Consider the following 26,646-nt stretch of genomic DNA (forward strand, 5'->3'; position numbering starts at 1 on the left):
GGAGGCAGAGGCAGGCGGATCTCTGTGAGTTCGAGACCAGCCTGGTCTACAGAGCTAGTTCCAGGACAGGCACCAAAGCCACAGAGAAACCCTGTCTCGAAAAAAAAAAAAAGAAAAGAAAAGAAAATTAGCAGTCCACTGGGGCTGGACTCCACCTGCGGATGCAGCTGACATTCCCACATGTGAGGCCCCAGCCTGTGTCCAGTCCCTGCTCCAGCATGCCGTAAAACAGGATGTCAGGGTCTGCCTCAGGTGAACTCACTGTCCAGAAATGGCCCCTCTATGAGTGAGGGATGCCCAGAGGAGCCAGGAGACTCTAAGGAACGTTTTTTGGAAGAGGTCAACTTTGACACCAAGAGAAGACTAGATGAAACTGTCATGTGATATGCTGATTGCCCTCCAGCCTTGTAGGACAAAGCCAACACCTGTCTCACAGACAGTGGGACTGTTCCCAATTACCATGGAGATTTTGGCTCTGGGATAAGAATTAGCCAACCCATAATAATTGAGCTGTGTCCAGAACCTTGAATCCATCCCAGTCAAATCTCAGGGGCTTTGGACTGAGATGCAGCTCGGCAGCCAAGCCTTTACCTGGCATGTCGTAAAGCCGGAGTTCTAGCTGCAACACCACACAGACAAACAAACAAATAAACTTAAATATTTGCCTGGGAAGGGGGAAATAACAGGATGGCCTAAGGCTAATTCTTAGGAAGGAATGGACGTCTATACAGCATGTAGTGAATCTTGTTTAGGTCAGAAGTCAACAAGAAGCAGAATTCATCAGAGAAGGGTAAACTGAGCCAATAAGTGGAATACACAGGGCAGACAGTCATAAAAGGACAAATGAGATGCTGAAATGCTGAGGAAACAGCAGATGTGCAAAGTCATGTGATACAAACTAAGCTGTTGTCCCAGAAAATGAAGGCCGCCTTCTCAGAGAGGACAGAGCAAAAAGGTGGAAGGAACCTGGGCCCCTGCATGGAGCCTTGTCTCCTCACCTATCTGGGCTGCCCATCTACTTCTGTTCTATGATGTCAGAGAGAAATAAGCAACTGCTTAGACCGCACTCTAGAGTTTTTGTGGCAGCAGTCACCGTACCATAACATGTTCACAGGCCAACTCAGCTGATGGATGGAACAGAGCAGGTGACGGCTCTAACAGTAGGCCTTTACATGGGAAGGACCATGGGAAGGAGCTGGCATTTTATTCTAAGGAGGATGTTTGCATGACCTAAATTGAATTTTGTTTGTCTGGACCAGCCTGGCCTCTGAGATCCACCTGCCTCTATCATGAGTACACACCACGCCCAGCTGATTTACATTTTTAGAAGAGCAGCTTTGTGGGTGGAGAGTGGAAGATGGCAAATTTAAAGCCAGACCTAAGAGACCAGTGAGAACAACATTCTAAATGTCCAGGTGAGAAGCGCTCGTCACTTTGGTCAAGGGTGATAGGGTCAGAGGGCAGAGATGAGCCGGAGCTGGACATGATTGTGATGGTAGCTTATAAAGAATCGTTCGATGAGTTTGACTTTGCAGGGTTCTTGGAGAAGTGAAAAATAGAAAGTACTCCCAGGCTCACCGCTATCACCCCTGATTCTGATGGTGCGTCTAACCGGCCATCAAAAGCCTGTGCCCTGAAGGAGGGAAACAGCTTGCTACTTTGATAACTCTTTACCTGTTCTCAAATTGTCCCTAAGGCTAGTCTCAGGAGGGAGGGGTGTCAGCAAGCCTGGCCTGCAACCTGGAGAGCCCCTCACTGCTGCTATCCAATAGGTGGGAGTGTTCTGCTTGTCACGGCACAGCAAGTAATAGCTGAGTGCTGCATACAAGTTACACACTATGGTAGAAGTGGAGGGAAACTGGCAGAAAGGTAGAGTGCGTCACTGTCCGCGTGCTCTGCTGTTCTCTGTTCTGAGACGGACAAAAAAAAATCTAGTCATCAGGTTTTTCCCCTTTGGTTTTTCGAGACAGCGTTTCTTTGTGCAACGGTCCTGGCTGTCCTGGAACTCGCTTTGTAGAGTCTCAAACTCAGAGATCCGCCTGCCTCTGCCTCCCAAGTACTGGGATTAAAGGTGTATGCCACCATGCCTCACTTATACATCAATTTTTATCCCTTAGCCTTTCTCAAAGGCCCTGCTTGACCCTACCAAAATTGAAGACACATAATTAATAAATGGGAACACCACAGTCCCTTCTTGGTTAAAAAAAAAAAAGATTAAGTTTCCAAAACCCCCTGTTCTTGCCCAGGATAGATATTGGTATACTTTAGTGCTGACTGCAATTCATCAGATGGAGAGGAGCCTGGATGCCTCACCTACGTTGGCTGCATAATCGCCTCCTCCAGAAACCTAAACAGGTAAAGAACAAGCCTCCCATCCTCCCCTCCAGTCTATACCTGTATATCCAGTCTATACCTGTATCTTGGGCGTTGTGTCAGAGAAGAGTGGGCACTACCCATGAGCCTCTGTGCTGGCTGCCCTCTCCCATAGCCCAGTATGCTTCAACCACTGACTGTTGAAGGGCCATGTGTTGAAACATTGGTCGCCTGTCTGTGGAACTGTTTGTCAGCACAGCCTCTGGTTCTGTCTCATGTAGCTGAGGCTGGCCTTGAATTCCTAATATTCCTGGGTTGAGATTACAGGCATATGCTACAACAGCTGGAGGGGAATTATGGTTTTTACATACCTTGTTCCATGCAATATTTGTGGCAAATTTATGTTTTAAAATATTTGTTTCTGAAATTGAAATATAACCGAATGCCTATATTTTATTTCCAGTAGTAATGTCAAAAAAATGTGCATGTGGAGGAAGCAAATGAAAAAACCATTTAGTAATAATTTCTAAATATTGTGCGGAACACAGGGCCTCGCGGTTCCTGACTGCAGGGCCTCCTGGGTCTTGACTGCAGAGACGTGGGCTCCAGAACAAGGGAGGCTGCCTATACTTGCTCCCTGGTGGACACTAATTCTGTCTTTTCTGTCCTCTCTGAGTCTGTTCTGTGAAGGAAGAGGGTGGCAGGAAAGGGGAGGACGTAAAAGGGGCTGACTTTGTCCTTCTTCCTTAATCGCACCAAGTGCGCTCTCTTGAGTGTGGGGAACCTCATCCTGACAGCAAACAGTTGCTTACCCAGAGCTTTTATGAGGGTTGTTTTGGTTTTGTTTGTTTGAGTGGTAATTGAAAAGGAAAAAAATCCCTCTTAGACATTTCAGGTTTTACGCATAAGTCTGCCTCAAGAGTGTGTCTGTGTGTCTGTGTATATGTCTTTGTGTGTGTCTGTCTGTGTGTATGTGGATATGTCTCTGTGTGTGTGTCTGTGTCTGTATGTGTGTCTGTAGATATGTCTTTGTGTGTGTGTCTGTGTCTGTATGTGTGTCTGTGTGTCTGTGGATATGTCTTTGTGTGTGTGTGTGTCTGTCTGTGTGTCTGTCTGTGTGTGTGTGTGTCTATATGTGTGTCTACGTGTGAATACTCGTATGCTACTGCCAAACCATACCAAAGTTAGGGAAAATTTAAGAGGTTTTGTAAAGGATGTGAACTCTTCTCTGAATTAAAGGCCAGAATCGAGTTCAGCCATGTCTGCAGTGACTGTAAAAACCCTTTGCATTAAATCAAATGCTCTCTCATCTTCAGAGGACTGAGGGTTTCCAGGGGAGGCCTGCATTTGATATTACAGACTAGTATACTGATGTCATTTATAACCCTATTTAAGAAAACTCTAAGAGAATACAATCAGCTTTGTATGTAAAGCTTCTTGGCAAAAGTTATAAACCATATAAAAATAATTAAAAGACTATGAGAATAAACCCATGGTGCCGCAGGGATGGCTCAGTGACTAGGAAAACACCTTGTTCTCGCAGAGGGTTGGAGTTCTGTTCCCAGCACCCACAACCCATGGATGCCAACTCTGGGGGATTGATAGCCATTTTGAGTCTCTTTGGGCACTGATGGAGGAAGGTCATTGGTTAAGTAATAAAGAAAATGCTTGGCCTCATAGGTTAAAACATAGGTGGGAGGAGTAAACAGAACAGAATCCTGGGAGGAAGAGGAAGTGAGCTCAGACTCAACAGCTCTGCTCTCTGGAGCAGAGATGCCATGCTCCCCTCTCCCGGGCAGATGTGATAGCTCTGCTCTCTGAGGCAGATGCATGAAGCTCAGACCCAGGATGGACATAGGCTAGAATCTTTCCCGGTAAGATGCTACACAGATTATTAGATTATTAGAGATGGGTTGATCGGGATATGAGAATTAGCCTGTAAGGGCTAGAGTTAATGGGCCAAGCAGTGTTTAAAAGAATACAGTGTCTGTGTAATTATTTCGAGGCATAAGCTAGCAGGTGGCCAGGGTGCTGGGGACGCAGCCCCGCCGCTCCTATTACTACAGGGCACCATAAACATTCATAGGCCCACAGACACGCAAATACACAAAATTGAAAACAAAAATAATTGGGGTTGGAGGGCTAGCTCAGCAGTTGAGACACTGGCTCTTCTCCCAGAGAACTGGGGTTCGATTCCCAGCACCTACATGATGGGTCACAACTGTATGTACCACCAATTCCAGGACATCTAACTCACTCTCCTGGCCTTTGGGGAGCACCAGGCAGGCACGCGATGCATAGACAGACACGCAGGCAAAATATCCATACACGTATTTTTAAATAATAATAAAATCTTTTTTAATTAAAATTTTTAAGTCAGGCATGGTGGCCCATGCCTTTAATCCTAGCACTTGGGAGGCAGCTGCAGGTAGATCTCTGAGTTCAAGGTCAGAGTGAGTCCCAGGACAGCTAGGGATACACAGCGAAATCCTGTCTTGAAAAACAAAAATCAAAAAACAAAAACAACAACAACAAAAATTTCTTAACTTCTTAAAAAGAAATCCAGGAAGGGACTTTCAGAAACAGGCTGACCTTGATCACCCCACTGTGCTCCATTCTGAGAACTGACAGGCAAAGGCTGGGTTCCATGTGGCCAGCCCTCACTTTCCCACTCAGGGAATATGGACACACAGTGTTTCTTCCAAGCCCTGATTGTGTCAGAAGGGGAGAAATTTAAGCTTGAATTCAGCATCTACTGGGCTCCCTCTTGGCACCTGCAGGTATTGCACAACTGTGGGCCAGACATCCATGCAAGCAAAATACACACTTTAATAGATATAAGGGAAACAGAGCAGTGGATCTGAGGAAGAGAGGAGGCGGGATGGGTCCCAAGAGGAGTGGATGGAGGGGAATTTCAGTTCAGATATAATGTATGAGAAAAGAATAAAAAAAAGACATGTTTCATTCTCTTTCATGTAAAGGAAATGCGGAGGCAGAGGCTGTCCAGTACTGCCCCACAATTCCACTCACACTCCATGTAGCGCCAGGGAGGTGGGAACCAAATGTTTTTGTGTTTCTGTGGATGTGCGCATGTTTGTATGTGTATGTGTGCATGTGCCTGTGTGTGCATGCATACATACGAGTGTGCGTGTGTGCAGTGTGTGTGATGTGCATGTGTGCTCATGTGTTTGTGCAGCGTGTATGCAGTGTGTGTGCAGTGTGTGCGTGCCTGTTGTGTGTGCAGTGTGTGTGATGTGCATGTGTGTGCATGTGTTTGTGCAGTGTGTGTGCATGCATGTGTGCATGTGTGTGTGCGCAAATGTGCTTATGTGTACATGAATATATGCGTGCGTGTGTGGGAATGCTTGTGTGCATGCATTCATGAGTGTGTGTGTGCACGTGTGCAATGTGTGTGATGTGCGTGTGTGCACATGTTTGTGCAGCGTGTATGCAGTGTGTGTGCAGTGTATGTGCAGTGTGCGTGTGCATGTGTGTGTGCATGGGGGGGGGTCAGAAGTCAGTGTCAGGACCTCTCTCCGTTGCTCTCCCTCAGAGTCTCTCATTGAACCTGGAGTTTACTGTTCTATGCAGGCAGGGTTGGCTAATGAGTCCCCAGGGCTTGCCTGTCTCTACTGCTCCTGCTCCGGTGCCGTGGTTACAGATGTGGTCCTGGCTTTTATGTGGGTGCTGGGGATATCAGCTCAAGTCCTCATGTCTTCGCACAAGTGCTTTAGTCACTGAGCCATCTGCTCTCCCCCACAGCATTCCTTCTTTTTTCTTTTGAGACAAGGGCTCCTCATGTGTGCCTCACTGGCCTGGAACTCATGATGTAGACCAGGCTGATCCTAAACTCACAGAGATCCGCCTGCCTCTGCCTTCCAAGTGCTAGGATTAAAGGTGTGCACAGCCACGCCCAGCTAACACACCATTTCCTGTGAAAGAGACTTTTCAGGAGTGTATGCAATAATTCCACTTCTGTCTTAATTGGCTGAGGTGTAGTCACGTGGTTATATGTTGTAGAATATTATTTTAAGTTGTGTTACATTTGTTTATGGTGTGGAATATTTGTCTTAATGATGTAAAGATGTGTTGCATTCTTTTACGTTGCATTTGTTTAACTCTGTGAAGCTGTGATTCTTTGCCTGTCTAAAACACCTGGTTGATCTAATAAAGAGCTGAATGGCCAATGGCAAAGCAGGAGAAAGGATAGGCAGGGCTAGCAGGCAGAGAGAAAAGAAGGAGCAAGAGAACAAGGAGAGGATGACCATCAGAGGCCAGATACCCAACCACCCAGCCACTCAGCTACCCAGCCACTAAACCACCCAGCCACCCAGTCACCCAGACACCCAGCCACCCAGCCACTCAACCACCCGGCCACCCAGCCACCCAGTCAACCAGTCACCCAGCCACCCAGCCACCCAGTCACCCAGCCACCCAGCCACTCAGCCACCCAGCCACCCAGTCACCCAGCCACCCAGTCACCCAGCCACCCAGACACCCAGTCACCCAGCCACCCAGACACCCAGCCACCCAGTCACCCAGACACCCAGTCACCCAGTCACCCAGCCACCCAGTCACCCAGACACCCAGTCACCCAGTCACTCAGACACCCAGACACCCAGTCACCCAGCCACCCAGTCACCCAGCCACCCAGCCACTCAGCCACCCACAGAGTAAGAGTGAAAGTAAGATATACCAAAGTAAGAAGAGACCAGAGGCAAAAGGTAGTGGGATAATATAAGTTAGAAAAAGCTGGCTAGGAGCTAGTGAAACGGTTCAGCGGTTAAGAGCCCTGGTTGCTCTTCCAGAGGACCAGGGTTCAATTCCCAGCACTCACACGGCAGCTCACAACTGTCTGTAACTCCTCCCTTGCAAGGGATTCTACACTCACACACAGGCATACATGCAGGCAAAACACTAATGTACATACAATAAAAATAAATTATTTTACTAAAAAGAAAAGCTGGCTAGAAATAAGCCAAGCTAAGACTGGACATTTATAAGAAAGAATAAAACTCCATGTTGGCGATTTATTTGGGAGCTGGGTGGCAGACCCCCAGCACAGCAAAGAGTAAAAAACAACAGTTACACTCACCTGACAAACGTTAGTCAGCTTCCTTTACCTTTCCCCAGCCAGTCCAACCCTGGGGGATTGGGAAATGATGCCTTCTCGGATGAGTGGGTCCCCTCTGTGCATACTGGACAAGGTAGCTGTCCAAGTGAACTACATTCATGGACAGAAGCACTGTTGAGCAATGCCTGAAAGAAAATGTGCCCCTTCCTCCTCAGTGGACAGTGCCCTAAGTCAGGGTACCTGGCAGGGTGACCTGGGCTGGACCTTAACTTCCCTTTATTTCTTTTTTAATTCATAATCTACATAAAAGTATTCTGGCTTGACAGGTCTGGATTCACAACCCCAATTTATAGACGAGCAAACTGAGACTCTGAGGAAGAAATCGGAATGGGATGTGGGTTCAGGCTCTAGGGCAGGTGCTGCCAGCTGACTCTGTCACATCTCTGGGACACTTGGTCCCAGTCCTAGATGGCTGTCAGATGCCCTAGTGTAGAGGGGCTTTATATCCCAGCTGGAGCACGGCACACGGCTCATGCTGCTGTGCCCAGCTTCATCCCAGAATCTAGGCCAGACCATATATGGCTGCACCAACACTAGGGAGAGACAGCTGTTTTCAGTTCAACCTGGAGTTGGTAGGGTCTGGAATTAACCAGATCAGACACAGTCCTAGGTAGCAGCCCAATCAACTTACCCCCAATGCCCAGAGGTTCTTCTCCTGACAGACAACTCAGTCCTTGTTGCTATTTCTGGCTCATATGCTGTCAGCAACACCCAAAATAGTGACTCCAGAGTCATCCTGGTGTGTTCATGTGGGCAGTCTGCCCCTGCGGCCTGGACTAGGGTGTCTGGAGGCTGGGACAGAGCCTTCCCTTTGGCCTAGAGATCAGGTTTCAGCAGGGCACATTCTTGGGACTCTGTAGATGGAGTTCAGAATCTAGGGCTGCCTTGGGAAAAGGTAGGGAAACCATAAGGGCTCTGCAGTCTTAGTGGGAACTCTGAAGGATTCAAGGGTCCTTATAGGGGGAGGGTATCGGGCGAGCTGGTTGAGAGACAGTGCATGCAAGTGCAGCTGGAGCAGAGACCACCCAGTCCCAAAACATGGCAGGATCGAGTCTCTTTCATGGCCTTTGTTATGGGGCCAGGCCATAGTGGTATAAAACCCACAGGGACGCACGGAGCTGTACCTGAAGGGGTTTCAGGAACCTCGTCCAGGATGGCAGCTACTATGGTTTGAGTCTGATATGTCCCCTCCAGGCTCATCTGTTTGAATGTTTGGATCTCAGTGGGAGATGCAGTCTGGGGAGGTTTGGGAGCCTTGGGACACAGAGATATGTTACAGCTGATAGTCTACATTCTAATTTTAGCCCGAGATCTCTGAATCTGGTCTGATGTTGTAGTCACTGCGCTGTTGCTGTATAAAGACACCTTGACCAAGGCCATTTTTATAAAAGAAAGCAGTTAACTGGGGGCTTGCTTGCTGATAGTTTTAGAGGATTAGTCCGTGATCATCATGGCAACAAGTAGACAGGCATGGTGCTGGAGCAGTAGCTGAGAGCTTTGTATACTGATCTTCGGGCAGCAGGACCAAACATTCAAACACATGAGCCTTATGTGGGCTGCTCCCGTTCAAACACCTCACTGAGTTCTCTGACGCCTGGGCATACAGTGTGAGCGGCCTTACATTCCTGCCACAAATGGAGCTACCATTAATTTTGTCAGAAATTGCGAACCATAATAATGACGTCCTTCTTTAAGTAGCTTCTATCAGGTATTTGACACAGAAATGTAGGAGCATCAGGGAGGCAAGGGGCCAGAACCTGGAGAAATCTTCATACTCTTTGTTAGGTCAGACAGAGAAAGCATCGGACAAGTGGGAACAGCCAGGGATGAGGGGAAAAAAACCTATCATTTTACCCTCAAAACCAGGACAGGGCTGTGCTGTTTAGCAGTGAGGAACCCAAGGGGATCTTTCTGTCCTATCTTCCTCCTTTTCTCATGTAGCCCAGGCTGGCCTCAAACTCACTATGTACTGGGGATGACTTTGAACTTCTCATATTTCTGCTTCTATCTTCTGAGTGCTGGGAATGCATGGCTGAGACATGTGCACACATGGTTTATGTCATACCAGATGTGATGATTTGAATGAAAATGGCCCCCATAAGTGCATAGGAAGTGACACTTTTAGCTGTGGCCTTGTTGGAGTAAGTGTGACCTTAGAGGAAATGCGTCACTGGGGGCAGGCTTTGAGACTTCAAATGCTCAAGCCAGGCCCAGTGCCGCTCTCTCTTCCTGCTGTCTGCCAATCCCGATGTAGAGCTCTAAGCCAGCTCTCCAGCACCACGTCTGCCTGCACGCCACCATGCTCCTTGACAACAATGGGCTAAACCTCGGAAACGGTAATCCAGCCCCAATTACATATTTTCCTTTAGAAGAGCTGCATGGTCACGGTGTCTCTTTACAGCAATAGAAACCTTAATTAAGACATGAGGACCAAACCTAGAGCCTGTGCACACTAGGCAAGCACTCTCCTGAGCTACATCCCTAGCCCCTGGCCTGGAAGCTACTATGTCATCTAGGCTGGCCTTGAATTCACAAGGTTAGGGCATAAGCTTGCTGCTGTGTTATTCATGGCATCGTGGATCAAACCCAGAGGTTTATGTAGCCAGGCAAGTGCTGGCCACTGCACTGCAGCCCCCGCACCAGCAGTGAGTTTTTCAATGAGTTTTTCAGACTGTTCACTGATGTTCGTACACTTGTCTTTTGGAGGCAGTGCATTCATGTCACAGTAAGTATATGAGGTGGGAGGACAGTTAGTGGGAGATGCTTCTCTCTCTCTGCCTGTGGGTCCCAGGGACGGAACTCAAGCCCTCAGGTTTGGTAGCACTGAAACTTAAGTCACTTTATTTTAAAGTAAACTTCTCTTGCTTTACTATTTCTGTGTGCAGCATGGTGTGTTAGGGTGTGTACGTTGCCATGGCACGAATGTGGAGGTAAGAGGACACCGTCACGGAGCCCATTCTCTCCTTTATAAGGTGGAGACTGATCTCAGGTTGTCAGGGCTCGTGCTACAAACACTTTTATTTGATGAGCCATCTTGCTGACCCCCAAAAGTGAATTTTGGCCATGGCCCAGAAAGGATGTGACCCTTGGAATTTAGCCATGGGTGAGGGTATGAAAGGGACAGAATGAGGGAGAAACTGCCCAGTCCCCAGCGCCGCATCACACTTCCTCCTGAAACAACACTATCACTAACTCATCCCCTCCACACTCTCTCCTCAGGGAGCCTTGTCACACCCTTAGGCTCCTCCCTCTGCCAGGCTGCTGAGTCAGAACCAGCAAGCCATCCTTAGGCTCCAGGCCTTCATGACAATAAAGCCATTGTCTCACACACATCCTTTATTATGATGAACCTTTTATTATAGAGACAGACTGAATTTTCTTCGGCATAAAGAATTTCTGTATTGGGTCAGGGACTCCACCTGGTGAAAGTGCCACCCAGCCAGCCCTGCCTCTGCCTCAGTGGAGCCCTGACTTGATGGTAACATATCAGGGTCTCTGGAAACAGCAGAGACTGTCATCCCCGGGGCCAGGCATGTCAGGTTGGACCACGCTGGATGGAGGGGTCAGGGCTTCAGGCGCCCCCTGAGTCAGAGCCGCCCCGTTTCCTGCCTCAGCCTGTTGTCCAGAACCTGGAGTTGTCGGAGAAAGCCCGAGTTGGGGCAGATATCTCGGTGGGCCTGCACCGTCTGGATGGCATCGACCAGCGTCATGTTCTCGCAGATCATGAGGAAGGCCAGGACAACCGTGGCTGAGCGGCTTACCCCCATGGCGCAGTGCACCAGCACGCGGTCTGTAGGAAGACCCAACTAGCATTGGCCACCTGCACCACCTCACCTTTGTCATCCCTTCTGTCCACCTGTCCCAACACCCTGGAAACCGGACACTGTCCTCATTGTCAAATGGGGCAAGGGAGGCTCAAGGTCACATAGCAATTTAGTGTAGGGCTAACGTGAGCACTTGGGTCCCCTCTTTTGGCCCAGAGGGGCATCCTCTGATAGCCATTGCAACTCTAGGAGAGGGTCACCAAACTTTCAGAGTCCCTTGGATTTACATCACAGGGAATACCCTCTTCCTTTCCCCTCAGTCTGCTCTCTCTCTCTCTCTCTCTCTCTCTCTCTCTCTCTCTCTCTAACCCATGAAGCCTTGTACCTACTTATGTTTTCTGAGTCTTTGCTAGGTGTTATGATTTCTGCCTAATGGGAAGGCCTCTTTCTAAAGGATATAGTTATACTAGTGACCATAATGATTGTGTGTGTGTGTGTGTTGATGTGGTGGTACACACGAGTGTATGGGTGTGTGCATATGATTGTGTGTGTGTTGATGTGGTGGCACACACGAGTGTATAGGTATGTGTGCATATGATTGTGTGTGTGTACATATGATTGTGTGTGTTGATGTGGTGGTACACACGAGTATATAGGTGTGTGTGCATATGATTGTGTGTGTGTTGATGTGGTGGTACACATGAGTGTATAGGTGTGTGTGCATATGATTGTGTGTGTTGATGTGGTGGTACACACGAGTGTATGGGTGTGTGTGCATATGATTGTGTGTGTGTTGATGTGGTGGTACACACGAGTGTATGGGTGTGTGTGCATATGATTGTGTGTGTGTTGATGTGGTGGTACACACGAGTGTATAGGTGTGTGTGCATATGATTGTGTGTGTGTGTGTTGATGTGGTGGTACACACGAGTGTATAGGTGTGTGTGCATATGATTGTGTGTGTGTTGATGTGGTGGTACACACGAGTGTATAGGTGCGTGAGCATATGATTGTGTGTGTGTTGATGTGGTGGTACACACGAGTGTATAGGTGTGTGTGCATATGTGTACACATGCATGTCAAGGCCATGTGTTGGTTGCTCCTCAGGCTCTGTCTACCTTGGTTTTTTTGAGACAGGGTCTCTTCCAGGCTAGGCTGCCCTGCCAGTGAACCTCACTCAGATATCCTGATTTTCATCTCCCTAACTCTGGGATGACAAGCACACATTCCCATGCCTGCCTTTTTCACGTAGGTTCCAGGGAGTGACTACCGAGCCTCATGGTGCACAGCAAGCACTGTACACCTGAGCCATCTCTCCAGCCCCCATGCTGAATTGTAGCCCTATCTGCAGCTGTCAGGCTCCACGGTATGCTCATTCAATGGTGAGACGGTCGCTGCTGGGGTTGGTACCACAGGCTCCCTACCCACTGGTGCTACCGTCTCATCCCACCCTGACCCCAACCTGCCCAGTCCCGTCCCCAGCAGCTTACTTTGGGGAGTGTTGAGGGCATCTCTGATGTATCGAGCAACAGGCAGAAAGTAGACACTGAGGTCAAAGAAGGGATTATCATCAGCTTCAATGCCATAGTACTCCAGAGGTGTTCCGCGATAAAACTTGGCACCGGTGTCCACCTGAAACTTGCCCGCAGCGACATTCACAACATGGGTGATGCCCAGTTGGATAAGACGATTCTTGTCTCGTGCAGCATACCTGGAGGAAGGGCACATGAGAAGTTAGGGGGTGAAGGTGTACCTCACACCTCTGTTCTCCTCCAAGGGTAGAGACTGGACCGTGAACTTCTCTGCCAAGGGCAATACCCTACCGCAGCGCTTCTCACCCTGACTAAGTCTGCAACCCTTTAATGCAGTAGTCCATGGTGACCCTATCACCCTGACTAAGTCTGCAACCCTTTAATACAGTAGTCCATGGTGACCCCAACCAGAAAGTTATTTTGCTGCTACTTCATAACTGTAATTTTGCTACTGTTATGAAGTATAATGTAAATATCTGATACACAGGTTATCCTCTATGTGACCCCTGTGAAGGGGTCGTGGCCCACAGATTGAGAAGCACTGCTCTAGACCTTTTACCCCGGGGAACTTTCTGGAGGGATGTTTAGCTACATGCATCCAAAGCTTTAGAAATGTGTGTAGACTTTGTATAAACACTTTCTTCTAGGAACAGATTAAAAGAAAGAATTCAAAATGTGCCAAAAGACAATATAGAAGCTGGATTTGGTGGTATTTAAAACTGAAATATTAGGAAAGAGAATTTTTTTTTTTTAAGACAGGGTTTTTCTGTATAGTCCCTGGCTGTCCTGGAACTTGCTCTGTAGACCAGGCTGGCCTCGACCTCACAGAGATCCGCCTGCCTCTAACTCCTTAGTGCTGGGATTAAAGGCATGTGCCACCAGTGCCCAGTTGAGCATTATTTTTTGACAGAAAATGAACTTAATTACTTTATAATAGGTTATAAAGTATGGTACAGCAAACCTTTCATCTGTGGTTTTACTTTTCACAGTTTCATTTACCCACAGTCAACTGTGGCTTCAAAATATTTTTTTAAGTTTATAAGTAAACAATGAATAGATTTTAAGCTTTACACTGTCCTACCATGTTGTGCCCAAGGCTGTCATGGCTAGCGGTAGTTGTCAACCTTACCAATCTATGTAGAGGAACTCAATTGAGGCACTGCCACCCTGGCTGGCCTAGGAACATGTCTCTGGGGCATTTTCAGTTGCTAATTGATATAAGAGGATGCAGCCCACCGTGGGTGGTGCAATCCCTAGCAGGCGGGCCTGGCTGTAGAAGAAAGGTAGCTGAGCAAGCCAGAGGGAGTAGGTCATAGGCAGTGTTCCTCCACGGCTTCTGCTTCAGCTCCTGCCTGGGCTTCTACTGACAGCCAACTGTATCTGTAATCCAAAGAAAGTCTTTCCTCCTCAAGCGGGCTTTGGTCAATGTTTTATGAAGTTAGAACAAGGACAAGACTTACCCTTTCGTAAGCTACTTTAATTGTTGAGAAGCTTTCTCAGTTATAAGATTAACTGTCACAGTATCACAGACCTGTGTTCAATTAGCCCTTACTTAATATAGTAATTGCTGTCTTGTTATTATCAGTGTTACTTTCTTAATCTAATTTACAAACTAAACTTTACAAAGGTATTTATTATTAGAAGGAAAAAAGGCAGCCTATATTGTGAGCATTTGACACTGTCTTTAGTTTTGGATACCCACTGGGGGATGTGGCACACACCCCTTGCGTGAAGCAAATTCCTGTGTGGATAAATTATGAGATGCCATGAATCACTAAAATATGGCAAATGCAGGTAAACAAGGGGAGATGTTTAAGTTTCATCAGGAACCTGTGAAAATACAAGAGATAAGGCAGAATGCTCTAAGAATTTTTAACTATGTAGTAGGTGTCATATAGAAAGCTCATCTCAAAACAGTATTGAAAGCGATGGCATTTTTACCCAAAATAGAACTGTGAAAAAGCACATATTTGTTAAAATTCTACAAGGATTTTTATCTCTGTGGAAAGAGGAATATTAATCCATGCTTTAATTAATCCTAAAGATGTATTTGTGTGTTTTTGCAGGTCTTTTCTGCATGTCCATCTGCACATCAGAAGAGAGCATCGGATCCCACGGGACAACAGTTGTGAGCTGCCCTGTGGGTGCTGGGAACTGAACTTGGGACCTCTGGAAAGCAGCCAGTGCTCTCACCTGTTGAGTCAGCTCTCCAGCCCACTTCAGAGTTAAGAAAACTCTTAGGGAAAAACAAGTTTTTCTTCTCTCTGTCTGTCTGTCTGCCTCTTTTTCTCTCTTGTAGAAACCTTGGGAAACTCGTGTTTTTCCAGAACACCTTTACTAAACAGCTCTTGGATCACTATAGTAGTTTAAAGTGGGGTCAGCACAAATGAAGAATTTATGGTCTAGTCATACAGTGGACTATTATATAATAATAGCTACATACAGAATAACATTGTGTCACACAATTTTAAACATATGATGCTGTCCATGAACACACACACTATGGGCTGTTTGTCACACAGGTATGAGGACCTGAAGTTCAAATCCCAAGCACCTACATAAAATCCAAATGCAGTAGTGTGGGTCTGTAATATACCATGGCTCCTATGATGAGATGGATGGAAGAGACAGAAAAGTCCCAGAAGCTCATGGGCTGGCTAGCCAGGCATGTACAACAATGGACAACAGACGGAAAATGTGTTCTCTGACCTCCACAGATGCACTGTAGCAAGTATGCAAATGTATTCACACATGAATACATACAGATATACACGTGCATACACACAAAAAGTTCCTTTTAAATTTCTATGCATGTGTGTGCTCCTGTGAGTTTATGTGCACCAGGTGCATGCAGGTGCCTGTGGAAGTCAGAAGAGGGCATCAGATCCCCTGAATCTGGAGTTGTCATCTGCCACATGGGCGCTGGGAACCAAACTCAGATCTTCTGCAAGAACAGTAAGTGCTCTTAACTGCTGAGCGATTTCTTTAGCCCCACAAGACAAAAAACAATTCAAGAATCATTTCAATTTTAGAAGGCAGACAAAAGGAGCTGGGTGGTGTTGGCGCACGCCTTTAATCCCAACGCTTGCGAGGAAGAAGCAGGCAGATCTCTGTGAGTTTGAAACTAGCCTGGTCTACAAGAGCTAGTTCCAGGACAAACTCCAAAGCTACAGAGAAACCCTATCTCGGGGGTGGGAGGGGGAAGGCAGACAAAAGGCACATCTATATTGTTTAGGGGGTAAAGCTTGAAAGAAAAATAAACAGTGCTTTTGAGATGGGTGTAAATGGAAGTTGTATTAAGTGAAATAAAACACACAGACCCAGAGAGCATCCTATGTATTTGCTCAACTGTGGGTCCTAAGTTTTACATAGCTACAGAAAATCACTTATGCATTACATACATATGACACCAGAACCAGACTAGTGGGAACGAGAAAAAGGGGAGGGGATTCGGTGGGGCGCAGTGGCACATGCCTTGTAAGTTCAAGACTAGCACAGTCTACCTAGACAATTCCAGGTTAGCCAAGGTTATAGTGAGACCCTATCTCAAACAAAAACAAAAAATGGGAGCAGGGCAGTGGTGGCACACACCTTTAATCCCAGCACTCGGGGAGGCAGAGGCGGGAGGATCTCTGTGAGTTCAAGGCTAACCTGGTCTACAAGAGCTAGTTCAAGGACAGGCTCCAAAGCTAAAGAGAAACCCTGTCTCAAAAACAACAACAACAGCCGGGCGGTGGTGGCGCACGCCTTTAATCCCAGCACTCGGGAAGCAGAGGCAGGCGGATCTCTGTGAGTTCGAGACCAGCCTGGTCTACAAGAGCTAGTTCCAGGACAGGCTCCAAAACCACAGAGAAACCCTATCTCGAAAAAACCAAAAACAACAACAACAACAACAAAACAAACAAACAAACAAACAAAAAAACAATGAGACTGGCAAGGTAGCATGTGACTGAATCCCAACATTTAAAAGGCAGAGGCAGGAGGATCTTTATTAGTGTGAGGCCAGCCTGTTCTTCTAGTGAGTTCTGGGACACACAGGGCTACTAGTGAGATTTCGTATCAATGATGATGATAATTATTTTAGACAGGCTAGGCACATAGCTTAATTTGTGGAGTGCTTACTTCGCACACGCAACGATTTGCCTAGCATACACCCTGGGTTTGATCTCTACCATAAAACAGTCGTGCTGATGTACCCTTGCAATCCCAGTACTTTGGAGGTAGAGGCTAGAGGGTCAAAAGCTGAGGTGTCCTCAGGTATATAGGGAGTTCAAGCCAACTTGGGGTACTTGATACCTTGTCAAAAAAATTGTCAATTAAAGTGTGGCTATCCACGAGAAAGGGAACTTGCATAAGTAACTCCTTGTTTCTGAAAGATGAAACTGTGTATTTTGTATCTTTTTCTTACTGGTGTTCTATTGCCATAATAAACATAAGAGGAAAGACAAATGTAATTGATGCTGAGAAGCAGAGATGCCAACTGGAGGAGGTTTGTACTGCCTCTCACCCTTCTGCCCCCCCCCCAGCTCCTCCGTGGGGCTCACTTACGCATCTCCCAAGAAAAGGTTGGGCCAGACTTCATTGATGTGGGTCAGTGTGGCGTTCCGACGGACCCACAGCAATCGCTGCAGCGAGGCCAGCGTGGGTGGCTGGTAGGAGGACACCTGGACTGCCCCATGAATCTTTGGCCTCCGAAGGTCCTGCTTCTGCAGTGAGTCCATCCTGGAACAGAGTGGCCACGACAGCTGCTGGAGCAGACTCCCCAAGGACGGATCCAGTGGCCGGGGTGGGGTGGGGGCTGTGAAGCAGTACCAGGAGCCCCTGGGAGGCTGTGGGGCCAGTCTCAGCTATGCTGAATGAGGCTAGAACCTAGAACCTGTTCCCTGGGAACAAGGAGAACTAGAATTCCCTTGTCAATGCCATGGCGCCAAGTAGACCTTTCCTGAGGCTGTGGATGTTAGAAACTTTGGCCTTGGGGACCTCTGTAGGACAAATCAGTACAGAGCTTATACCTTAAGCTGCTGGAAACCCCGGCTGGTTGAGGCTCTCAGAAAGCACCTGGGATGTCCCTCCAAACCCAGGCAGCTCAACCCCCACCCCTGCTGTCCCTAGGTCTGGGCCTCAAACCCCCACTTGCAGGTGCTTGATCAGAGCATTGTCCAGGGTCAGAGTAGTCCAGCTACAGGCTTGCACTGGTGAGCTGGGGCCTCTCATACGCAGAATGCCTCACTTGTGCTCTGTCCCTCGTTTTCCACGGAGGGACACTGGTGCCCAGAGTGTCAATTGAGTGACATTCAAAGACAAACAGCTGATGACAACCCTGGGGTTGATAACCACTTCCGAGTGACTTCAATTCCTTCCCCAAACCCTCCAATTGCCAGGGGGTGGTCACCAACATATGTGTCTCCTGTAGGGGGCCTGTCAGGGCTCAGCTACACATCTGCCTACAGGCCCCAGGCTTTTCCTCCTTACCCCCGTGACTCGGGCCAGTGCAGCTGTGCAGGCCTCACCCGGATAGGGTGGGCTGTGTCTGGAGTCAGCTGGCTCAGGTCATCCGGGACCCTGCAGAGCTGGGGTGTCAGAGGAACCAGAACCCGGGCCTGGTGCCGTAGAGGGAAGGGGGACCTATCTTGGCCAACTTCCCCTGGTTCCCTCAAAGAGTAACTAGAGAAGGTACAGACTGGGTAAAGCATCTTTTCCTTCTGGTAGGCAGTGCCAAGACGGGAAAAGGAAACAGGCACCCAGGAGGCCACTGGCTTGGCCAAGCTCACCCAGCGGGTGGATGGTGAGCTGGGAGGAAGTGAGGACCGGGCTTTCTCCCTCATCCCCCACTGTGACCTCTCAGGGCAGGCTGAGTGGCCTGCCACCTACCTAGGGCATGGTCTGGGGCCAGGAATGGGGGACTGGGTGCAGGGACGGGATTCTGTATGTGAGTGGAACAGTCCTAATGCAGATTCCGTCCAGAACACAGACGCTGTGAAGCGGCTAGAATTCCAGGTCCATGCACTCGAGCCAATGGGGGCTGGGGGTAGGGGAGAGCAAACCTGGGCTCCTTGGACTGACCAGTGCCCCTTCTCCCTGGTGTCTCTGGCACTGAAGATATACATCCCTAAAACCCTCCTGAAGATGCGGGACCAGTTGAAGAGGTACCTAGAGAACAGACTTAAAACTTGGCCAGGATACATTCTGTAACCTAAGCAAGTTTTCATTCCTGTCTTGGCCCGAGCTTCTCATGTGAAAGATTGGTGGGGTTGCCTGACTTCTATGGATTCTCTGGTATTTTGTGGGCTGTAAGAGACAGGAGTGATTCTACATGAAGTAAAGCCAGACCAAGGGACATTGGGTTGGAGGGGACCCCTGGAGTCCAGAGGAGTCCAACAGTCACTCTGGTCTGGAGCCACCATGTAGACTGCTCCAGCTCTGAGTGGAAACAGACAGGAATTTTGGAAAACCACAGGCCCCTCACAGGCCTGCTAAATTTGGCATGAGGTAAGGCTGCCCCCTGGTGGTCAGTGACTGCCAGGCAGCACAACTGTGCCCCAGGAACCATGTCAGGGGTTTAGAGGCAGTTTGTAGCCTTCCATGTCTAACCTAGATCTGTAGGGAAGGTTATTCTTGGACTTAGGGTCTCATTGTCAAGTCATACTTAGGGCCTTACTTCTTGTGCTCAGGTGTCTGGAGCCCAGCTAACCGCTCAGGTCCACTGAGGGATCTGTCAGTCAGTGACCCATCCCTTAAGATTTATCCCCTACCCTCACCCCCAAAGGCAGCCCGGGGACTCAGTTCCCTTGATTCTTGCTGCCTCTTAGTTTACGGAGGCCCCCACTTGACACTGACTTGTACATCTCGGCCATGTCAAAATGAGACATGGCTGAATGTCCGTCCTGTAAGAACAGGCCTGTTCCTTCACACTCTTCACAACAGGGAGCTAGCTACTCCCTGTTGGTACCTGGCCTCTGCTTCCCCGTAGCTTCAGCAAGCAGCTGCCTCTGTGGGCAAACACTGCCGCTGTTTACAGGACTACACACTTGTTTTCTGTTGGCCTCAGTATCGCTCATCTCTGCGTGTTCTCCGCTGCCTTCCTCCACGTTCTCCCAGGACCCACAGCCTTCTAGAATATCACCCTGTATGCCCACAGCTTCAGGCCGCCTGGGGACAGGGCTGTTGTTTGCTGTGACCCCAGGACACGTTCCTCCTGGTCTCCCCTGCTGTCCTCTCTCTGCCTCCCCTCTCCCCGAGGGGAGCACAGGCCAGGTGGGGATGATGGAGTTCTCACTAGAGAATATTGAGGAGTCTGGGAAAGGGACCTTGGGGACCATGGCAGGCAGATGCCAAGGGTGAGCCTGTGGTGGTCTCTGCCCAGCATGCATCCCTGCACCCCTGGAGGAAGATGGGCCGGAGAGTCTCTGAGCCTGAATCTTCACTGGGGGCTGCTGGAAGAAGACGCCCATGACATCATCAACGATATACGCCTCCTAGACTCAGTGCATCATGGGAGATGCCCTGTGAATGGAGCATCAAGTTATTTCTGTTGTTGTAATCACTCTCATTCTTTCAGGACTCAGCAGAGCCGTAGTGTGGCGAGGTCGCTACCGTCGACAGAGGTTTCCCCTGGATCTCTGTGCTTCTTAAGGAAACACATTACAGACCAGACAGAGCCCAGAAGTCACATCTTCCCGAGTCCACAGAGTACTCTCAGGAAGCAGGCAGTATGGATCTCCCCACTTTTCTGATGAGAAAACCGAGGCTCAGAGAAATAAAGTAGTAGGCCCAAGATCACATAGTGGTGAGAGGCCACGTTCTGAGCCTCTGGCCCATTTGGACCTCCAACCCAATCCTCACAGTTGCCCAACACACATAACATAGGCAGAGGTGCTCTGGGCACCACTACCCAGCATTTCCAGGGGCCCCTGGGTTAGGGCCATTGCACCCACCTGTGAGGAGATCCTGCCCAGGCTGTAATCGTCTCTGGCGGACAACGTGGACTGCTGGCTTCCAGTCGCCTGTCTCTGCACACTTGATGCTGTTTCTATTTTTTGATTGGAGTTTAATTATAAAGCATGCTGTCCTCTCCCTTCTGCTTCCCCCCTTGCCACTCCCTACTCATCCACTGGTCCCAGGGAATGGTCAGTCCCAGGCCTCAGTCTTAATGTTAGGCACACAGGAAGCTCAGAGGGGTTGCCTGTGCTGTGTGGCATGAGGTGGCAGGGCGGGGAGAAGGAAATATCAAGCAAACCATCTTTCAAATTCCCTTTAGAAGCTGGGCGATGGTGGCACACGCCTTTAATCCCAGCACTCAGGAGGCAGAGGCAGGCGGATCTCTGTGAGTTCGAGACCAGCCTGATCTACAGAGCTAGTTCCAGGACAGGCTCCAAAGCCACAGAGAAACCCTGTCTCGAAAAACCAAATAATAATAATAATAATAATAATAATAATAATAATAAAATAAAATAAAATAATAAAAGCAAAAAAAATTCCCTTTAGAGCCAGAGAGTGGTGGTGCACGCCTTTAATCCTAGCACTACCTAGATAGAAGCAGACAAATTTCTGTAAGTTCAAGGACAGCCTGGTCTATATAGTGAGTTCAAGGACAGCCTGGTCTATATAGTGAGTTCTAGGAAATCCTGTTTTTTTTAAAAAAAAAATCACATAAAACAAAACAAAAAACTACTCCCTACAGGGCTTTGGAGGTGTTTGTTTAGTGGAACAGTAGTGGTTGAAGCCCCGAGTTCCATTCCAGCACTATCCAAAAGAGACAGACAGACACCCCCTCCAACTCCCTTGACTTTCAAAGGTTACCCAAACAAGGGCAGAAGAGCTGAAAAGGTATATGCTGAGGACAGAGATGACACTCAAGGCACACACAGGTGGCATGGCGAACATCAGCACATAGGCCTAGAAGTCTCTATCTGGGGGTAACTAGCCCAGGACTAAGGTCTGGCAGACGCAGTGCAGGTAACCCAGACAAAGATGTAGGGGACTACCAAGCGGGTTCATGTGCTCAGAGCCTTTATCTGGGAGCAGCTCTTCCCTTCACGGCCTTCTCCCTTTCTCAAAGATAGGGATGCCAGGGGTATGCCTAGTGATAGCCCACTGCATTTGAGATTAAATCCTCTCCTTTTAATCCAGATGCCCTAGCCATACACCCATATCATAATATCCCCAGCCCTACCACACACACACTCCCTCAGCCTTTTATACATAGAACTCCTGGGAGCTAAGACTCAACCACTGCTGGAGAGCTGGAGAAAACATTGAGAATCATCCTCCTTGGCCCACCAGGGACCTTGGGGACCCCTGTTCCAGAACCTCAGAGCTTGGCTGACAGCCCACTCCCACCTATGAAGACTGAAGCCGGCAGCTGTAAGGGTGTGCAGAACACTGGAGGAAGCCGATGAAGCAGCAGGTTTGAGGGTGAGCCCCACCCTGGGCCCTTTCCATCCTGTGGGCATCCACCTGGGCTAAGGCTGCCAATAGGGCCAGGGCCAGGGCCAGAGCCAGAGTGGCAAAGTGGCAGAGCCTTGTGACTGAGGATAACGACTGGCTCTGGAGAAGAGAGAACCTTCACGTTACAGGCGGGCAAACCAAGGCCTATACTGACTGGGGTGTGTCAGCACAGGGGCCAGAGCTACTACCTAACCTCCTTCACCCTGAGTTCTGTGTATAAGACCAAGTAGCTAGAGGTGCCAGGAGAAATGAGGAGAACAGAGATGGCCTCTCTGCACAGGCCTCAGCTGCAGGGTTGCTGGGCACAGCTGTACTGTCTGGAGGCTCTCATGACAGAGGCGATTTTGTAGATGTCATTTCTACAAATTGGGCAATGGTGTAGCTCTGTTCAACCAACTTCCCCCAGACCAGCTGTCTGATGGGCAAGATGTTGAGGTTGGAGGCCAGGGTGTCTGAGACTCCAGGCTAAGGAAGTAGAGCGACTAGGCATGCCGCAAAATCTGCTGCTGTCGCATTTCTCGCGCCTGTCTAAAGGGGATGGCACAGCAGTGGACCTGCCGTCGTGGGGGACACATTTCTTGGTGACTAACACCAGTCACTGCAGAGGAAGTGCAGGGGCCCGGACTGGCTCTGCTGCTGGCTGGGAATTTGGTAAGTCTCACAGGCTCTTAGGAGGGACTGGGTAGCCCTCAAAAGCATGTAGGGAGGCCTTCCCTACAGCACATAGAGCTTCTTAACCCTAACCATCCTTCCTCATCTCTCTCTTTTACTCTCTCGCCCTCTGGCCATGTGTGCACACTTGTTTGAATATTTGAGTACCACAGTGTAAGTGGAGGTCAGAGGTCAACTTCAGGCATTGATGCTTTGCCATCTACCTTGTTTGAAGCAGGGTATCTTGTTTTGTTGTTGTTGATGTGTTTTTCCCTTCATATACCAGGTTCATTAAGTTCCGGGGTTCATTTGTCTGTCTCCTATCGCCTTGTGTGAGTTCTGGAGAGTCAGGCTCGGGTCCTCATGCTTGTGTGGCAAGGGCTGTTACCCGCTAAGCCATCTTCCACATTTCTCTGTTCTCTGGAGAGCTAAAGAATTCAGGCGGGAGGACGGCCTGGCAGGCCCTGGACAGGCAAGGGGGCCTAGCAGCTCGGGACACCTCCAGCCGCAGGCGGCCCTGCCAACCAGCTTCCCGTCCAGGTCCTCAGCTGATTTCTCACTGCCAGCCACACTCAGCTTTGCCTCCTCGCCCTTCCTTACCGGGTTCCTTAGCTCTGGCCTGCACCCCGCAGTTGCTGGTCCAACTGGCGGAGCTGGCGGAGGAAGCCGCGGTTGGGGAAGATCCACCGGTGCTGACTTACCGCAAGGACTGCCTGCCTTAAGGAGAGCTGCTCATGCAGCATGAGGTAAGCCAGGACCAGTGTGGCAGAGCGGCTCACACCCACCACACAGTGCACGAGCACCTTAGCTGGAGGAAAAAAAGACTTCAGGCGATTGACTCCTTCCCACCAGCCAGCCCACCCAAGGGGTGGTACCCAAGCACAAATTCCATTCCCCAAAACCTGCCGTGGGTGCATTATGGGGCCCTGTGCAAGTGTCTCAGCCTTTCTGAGCCACAGTTTCCTGATCTTTCAAGAGTAGACTAACACCTGTGTAGAACTACAGACCAAACCCTCAGCGTGACTTACAGGTGCCTTGGAGGCCAGGCGGTGGTGGCACACAGAGGTGTACTCAGGAGGCAGGGCTAGGCAGATCTCTGAGTTCAAAGTCAGCCTGCTCCACAGAACTGGTTTCAGGACAGCTAGGGCTACTTAGAAAAACACAGAGGTCTCGAAAATAAAAACAGACCAAAACAAAAGCCCCTGAGAACTAGCCATTCTCCATTCTGAACCTGCCTTGATCCTCAGCTCTATGAGTACAGGAAGACTTTCGGTGCCTTGGAGCTGTCGTGGCCTTTGACCTTTCCTCTGATCTCGGTCTGACTAGCCCTTACTCATCCATCAAGTCACACTCAGACAGGGCTTCCCTATCAGCTTTCCTCACCACTCTAAACACAGCACTTGAGCCATTGAGCAGCTAGTCCGGTCTGCATGTGCCTAGGGAAGCCGCCGCAGAGACCAATCCCCGACGCGTGGTCCATCTGCCCTCTCACGTCAGCAATGCTCAGAGCACATCACAGTTTGATTAGCAGGTTCTACAAGAGCAGGTCTGGCTTCCTAGAATTCAGTGCTTCCCCTGACGCAGAGTGAATAACGACTAGGTGATGGATGGGCAGATGAAGAAAGAGAGGATGTCACAGTGCTCTGGCTATTCCAAAGTAACGTGACCTTGACCCAATCCCTCATCACAGAACAATGAGGAAACGAAACCCCGGAGGACACTGACTTGTCCAGGGTTACAGAGCAAGGGCCATGGCTCTTTCCCCAGATGAATATACAGTAAGGGCTCCGAGGCCTTTCAAGGCCTGTTGTATCTGGGTGCTTTGTTTTGTTCATTTGGAGGTAGTTTGGGGCAGACCTCTGGGTACCATGTGGTGCTTTCCCAGGGCTGCCCGTTGTGGAGTAAGAACTGTTCAGGTGACTGCGAGATCTAGCTTCCAGCTGTGCGGCGGCTTCTAATTTATTATGCCTTGGTATTTGGGCTTTCTCCACCTGATCTGTTTTTTGTTTGTTTGTTTGTTTTTGGTATGGGTTCTCTGTGTTGCCCTGGCTATCCTGGAACACAATCTGTAGACCAAAGTGGTCTTGAACTCACAGAGATGTACCTCTGTCTCCCAAGTGCTGGGATTAAAGATGTGCACCACCGCTGCCCAGCTAACTTTCCCCATCTGTGAAGCAATGTCATTAGCTAAGATGCTGAGGGATAGAGCAGAAGATTGTTAAAACAACAACAAAAAAGAGAAACAAACAAAGCAGAAACCAGGGATGGGAGGATGCTGAGGATGGAGGGAAACTGGCTATTCTCCCCACAAGTGAGCAGAATCAAATATGTAGTCCGTATCACGTACCCCCAGGTGTGTTGAGGGCATGGTGGATGAAGTCAGCTGCTGAGGAGAAGTAGGTGCTGATATTGAAATCGGGGAGGTCATGTGCTGGTACCCCCAGGTAGCTCACACTGCTGCCGTAGAAGTCAGGGCCTCCCTGACAGTAGAGTCCCCCATGGGCGGCGTTCAGCACATGGGTGATCCCCAACTTCCACAGCTCAAAGCGGTTATTTGCTGTCACCCTGGGAAGGGCAGAAAGGAGACTGGATGTGGGCTGAGCCTCTGGCTCGATTTGGGGAGCGTATAAGGGTAGAAAGGTAGCTAGAATTCATCTGCATTGAGCTGGGCCTGCAACTCTCCATCCCAGAACTTTCTGTTGGCAGAGCTGGTGGTGCCAGGGTTATGTTTAAATCCCTTTTGCTGTCTTACGCAGCTTGCTCCCACCAAAGCCAGGAAGAGATTGCTTCAGCCCCAGAGAACTGGCTGCCCCTCCCTTCTTGCCACAAGTCCTCTGACTCACGTACGTGATCTAGAGTCACTTGGTCACCACGTCATACCTGCTACTAATCTACAAATATTTAGAAGTGACACCTTTCCTGATTCATCCTAGGTCAGGCTGCTCCACCCACTCAGTGTCTACAGGACGCAAGCTGGGACCAGAACTATGATCTGTGGCTACTCCATTTCATATTCCAAACGTGATTGCTTCCCAGCCTGGCCAGTTGTCTAGGATGTGCCTGAAGAAGACCCAGGGGATCTCCTAGGCAGGAACTCCCTCAGACCTTCCCAAGAAACAAACCGAAAACACTCAAGCTCCCTCTGCTGTTAGAAACTGGTCATTGAATAGCTCCGGGCGCTTAGGGAGTCAGGAGGAAATTCCTGGCCTGGGGTGGACCAGAAGTAACTAGTTCTTGTTCCTTCTCGGCCACCTCGGCTGGTAAAGAGTTCTAGGATTGTTTCTTCTTGACCTACTCCTACAACCCTGCCAGCAGCCACTCACGCATCTCCTATGAAAAGGTTGGGCCAAACTTCGTCCACACGGCTGCAAGAGGCTCTCCCCGCCCTCAGGAGCTCTTCGAGCTGCAGGACACTGGGGCAAGGTGTGGCTTCTACTTCTTCCCCTGGCTTTGGGATGGAGGCTTCAGCCATGGGCCAGCCTGCCTTCCCCTCTGCCTCTGCTGTCAGCTCCGTCTTCTCTGCCCCCTGGTGTCATGTCTCCTTCCCAAAGATTGGCAGTAACAGGTGAGACAAAGTGACTCAGCAAGTCCCAGGGGCCTCCAAAGAGGACAAGACCTATTTCTCTTGTGTCAACTCCCATTCTTAATGTCTCTGAGAACGTGGAATTAGACCCCAACAAGTCACTAGCTTTCTCCACCTCCACCAGTTTCTTCAGTGAACTTAAGTATACACTTGCCCTGGAGGTGTGTTGTTTCAAGGGTTAAGCAAAAGGTTCACTGTGTCTAGCATACAGTAGCTGTTTTG

General features: G+C 49.2%; 1 protein-coding gene across 2 annotated transcripts; it reads right to left on the bottom strand.

Moving 5' to 3' along the window:
- Positions 1 to 10,810: 10,810 nt before the first annotated feature.
- Positions 10,811 to 26,313, bottom strand: LOC121438684 (dual specificity protein phosphatase 13). 2 transcript variants are annotated; one of them, XM_041639064.1, is made up of 5 exons: positions 23,543 to 23,610; positions 20,678 to 20,772; positions 17,292 to 17,465; positions 12,702 to 12,922; positions 10,811 to 11,237 (listed from the first exon to the last, which is right to left on the bottom strand). In XM_041639064.1, exons 1-5 carry the CDS (start codon positions 23,582 to 23,584, stop codon positions 11,035 to 11,037), a joined length of 735 nt encoding a protein of 244 aa, XP_041494998.1. In that variant the 5' UTR covers positions 23,585 to 23,610; the 3' UTR covers positions 10,811 to 11,034. The 2 variants fall into 2 exon arrangements, with proteins under 2 accessions (XP_041494998.1, XP_041494999.1); XM_041639065.1 differs by lacking the exons at positions 10,811 to 11,237; positions 12,702 to 12,922; positions 17,292 to 17,465; positions 20,678 to 20,772 and adding exons at positions 25,189 to 25,406; positions 26,165 to 26,313 and having other exon boundaries at positions 23,450 to 23,649.
- Positions 26,314 to 26,646: the final 333 nt, after the last annotated feature.

The sequence above is a fragment of the Microtus oregoni genome, unplaced genomic scaffold (assembly GCF_018167655.1).
Source record: "Microtus oregoni isolate MIOR12 unplaced genomic scaffold, Mior012 000056F_ref0000123, whole genome shotgun sequence".
In the NCBI taxonomy this organism is placed as follows: Eukaryota; Metazoa; Chordata; class Mammalia; order Rodentia; family Cricetidae; genus Microtus; species Microtus oregoni.

Bases quoted from the DNA above. Each gene is read 5' to 3' on its own strand.
- LOC121438684 (XM_041639064.1), bottom strand. From the start codon at position 23,584: ATGCTGCATGAGCAGCTCTCCTTAAGGCAGGCAGTCCTTGCG. The intron at 20,773-23,542 runs GTAAGTCAGCAC...ATCAAAAAATAG, and splicing joins TAAGGCAGGCAGTCCTTGCG to AAACAGCATCAAGTGTGCAG. The intron at 12,923-17,291 runs GTAAGTGAGCCC...CCCTTCCTCCAG, and splicing joins AACCTTTTCTTGGGAGATGC to GTATGCTGCACGAGACAAGA.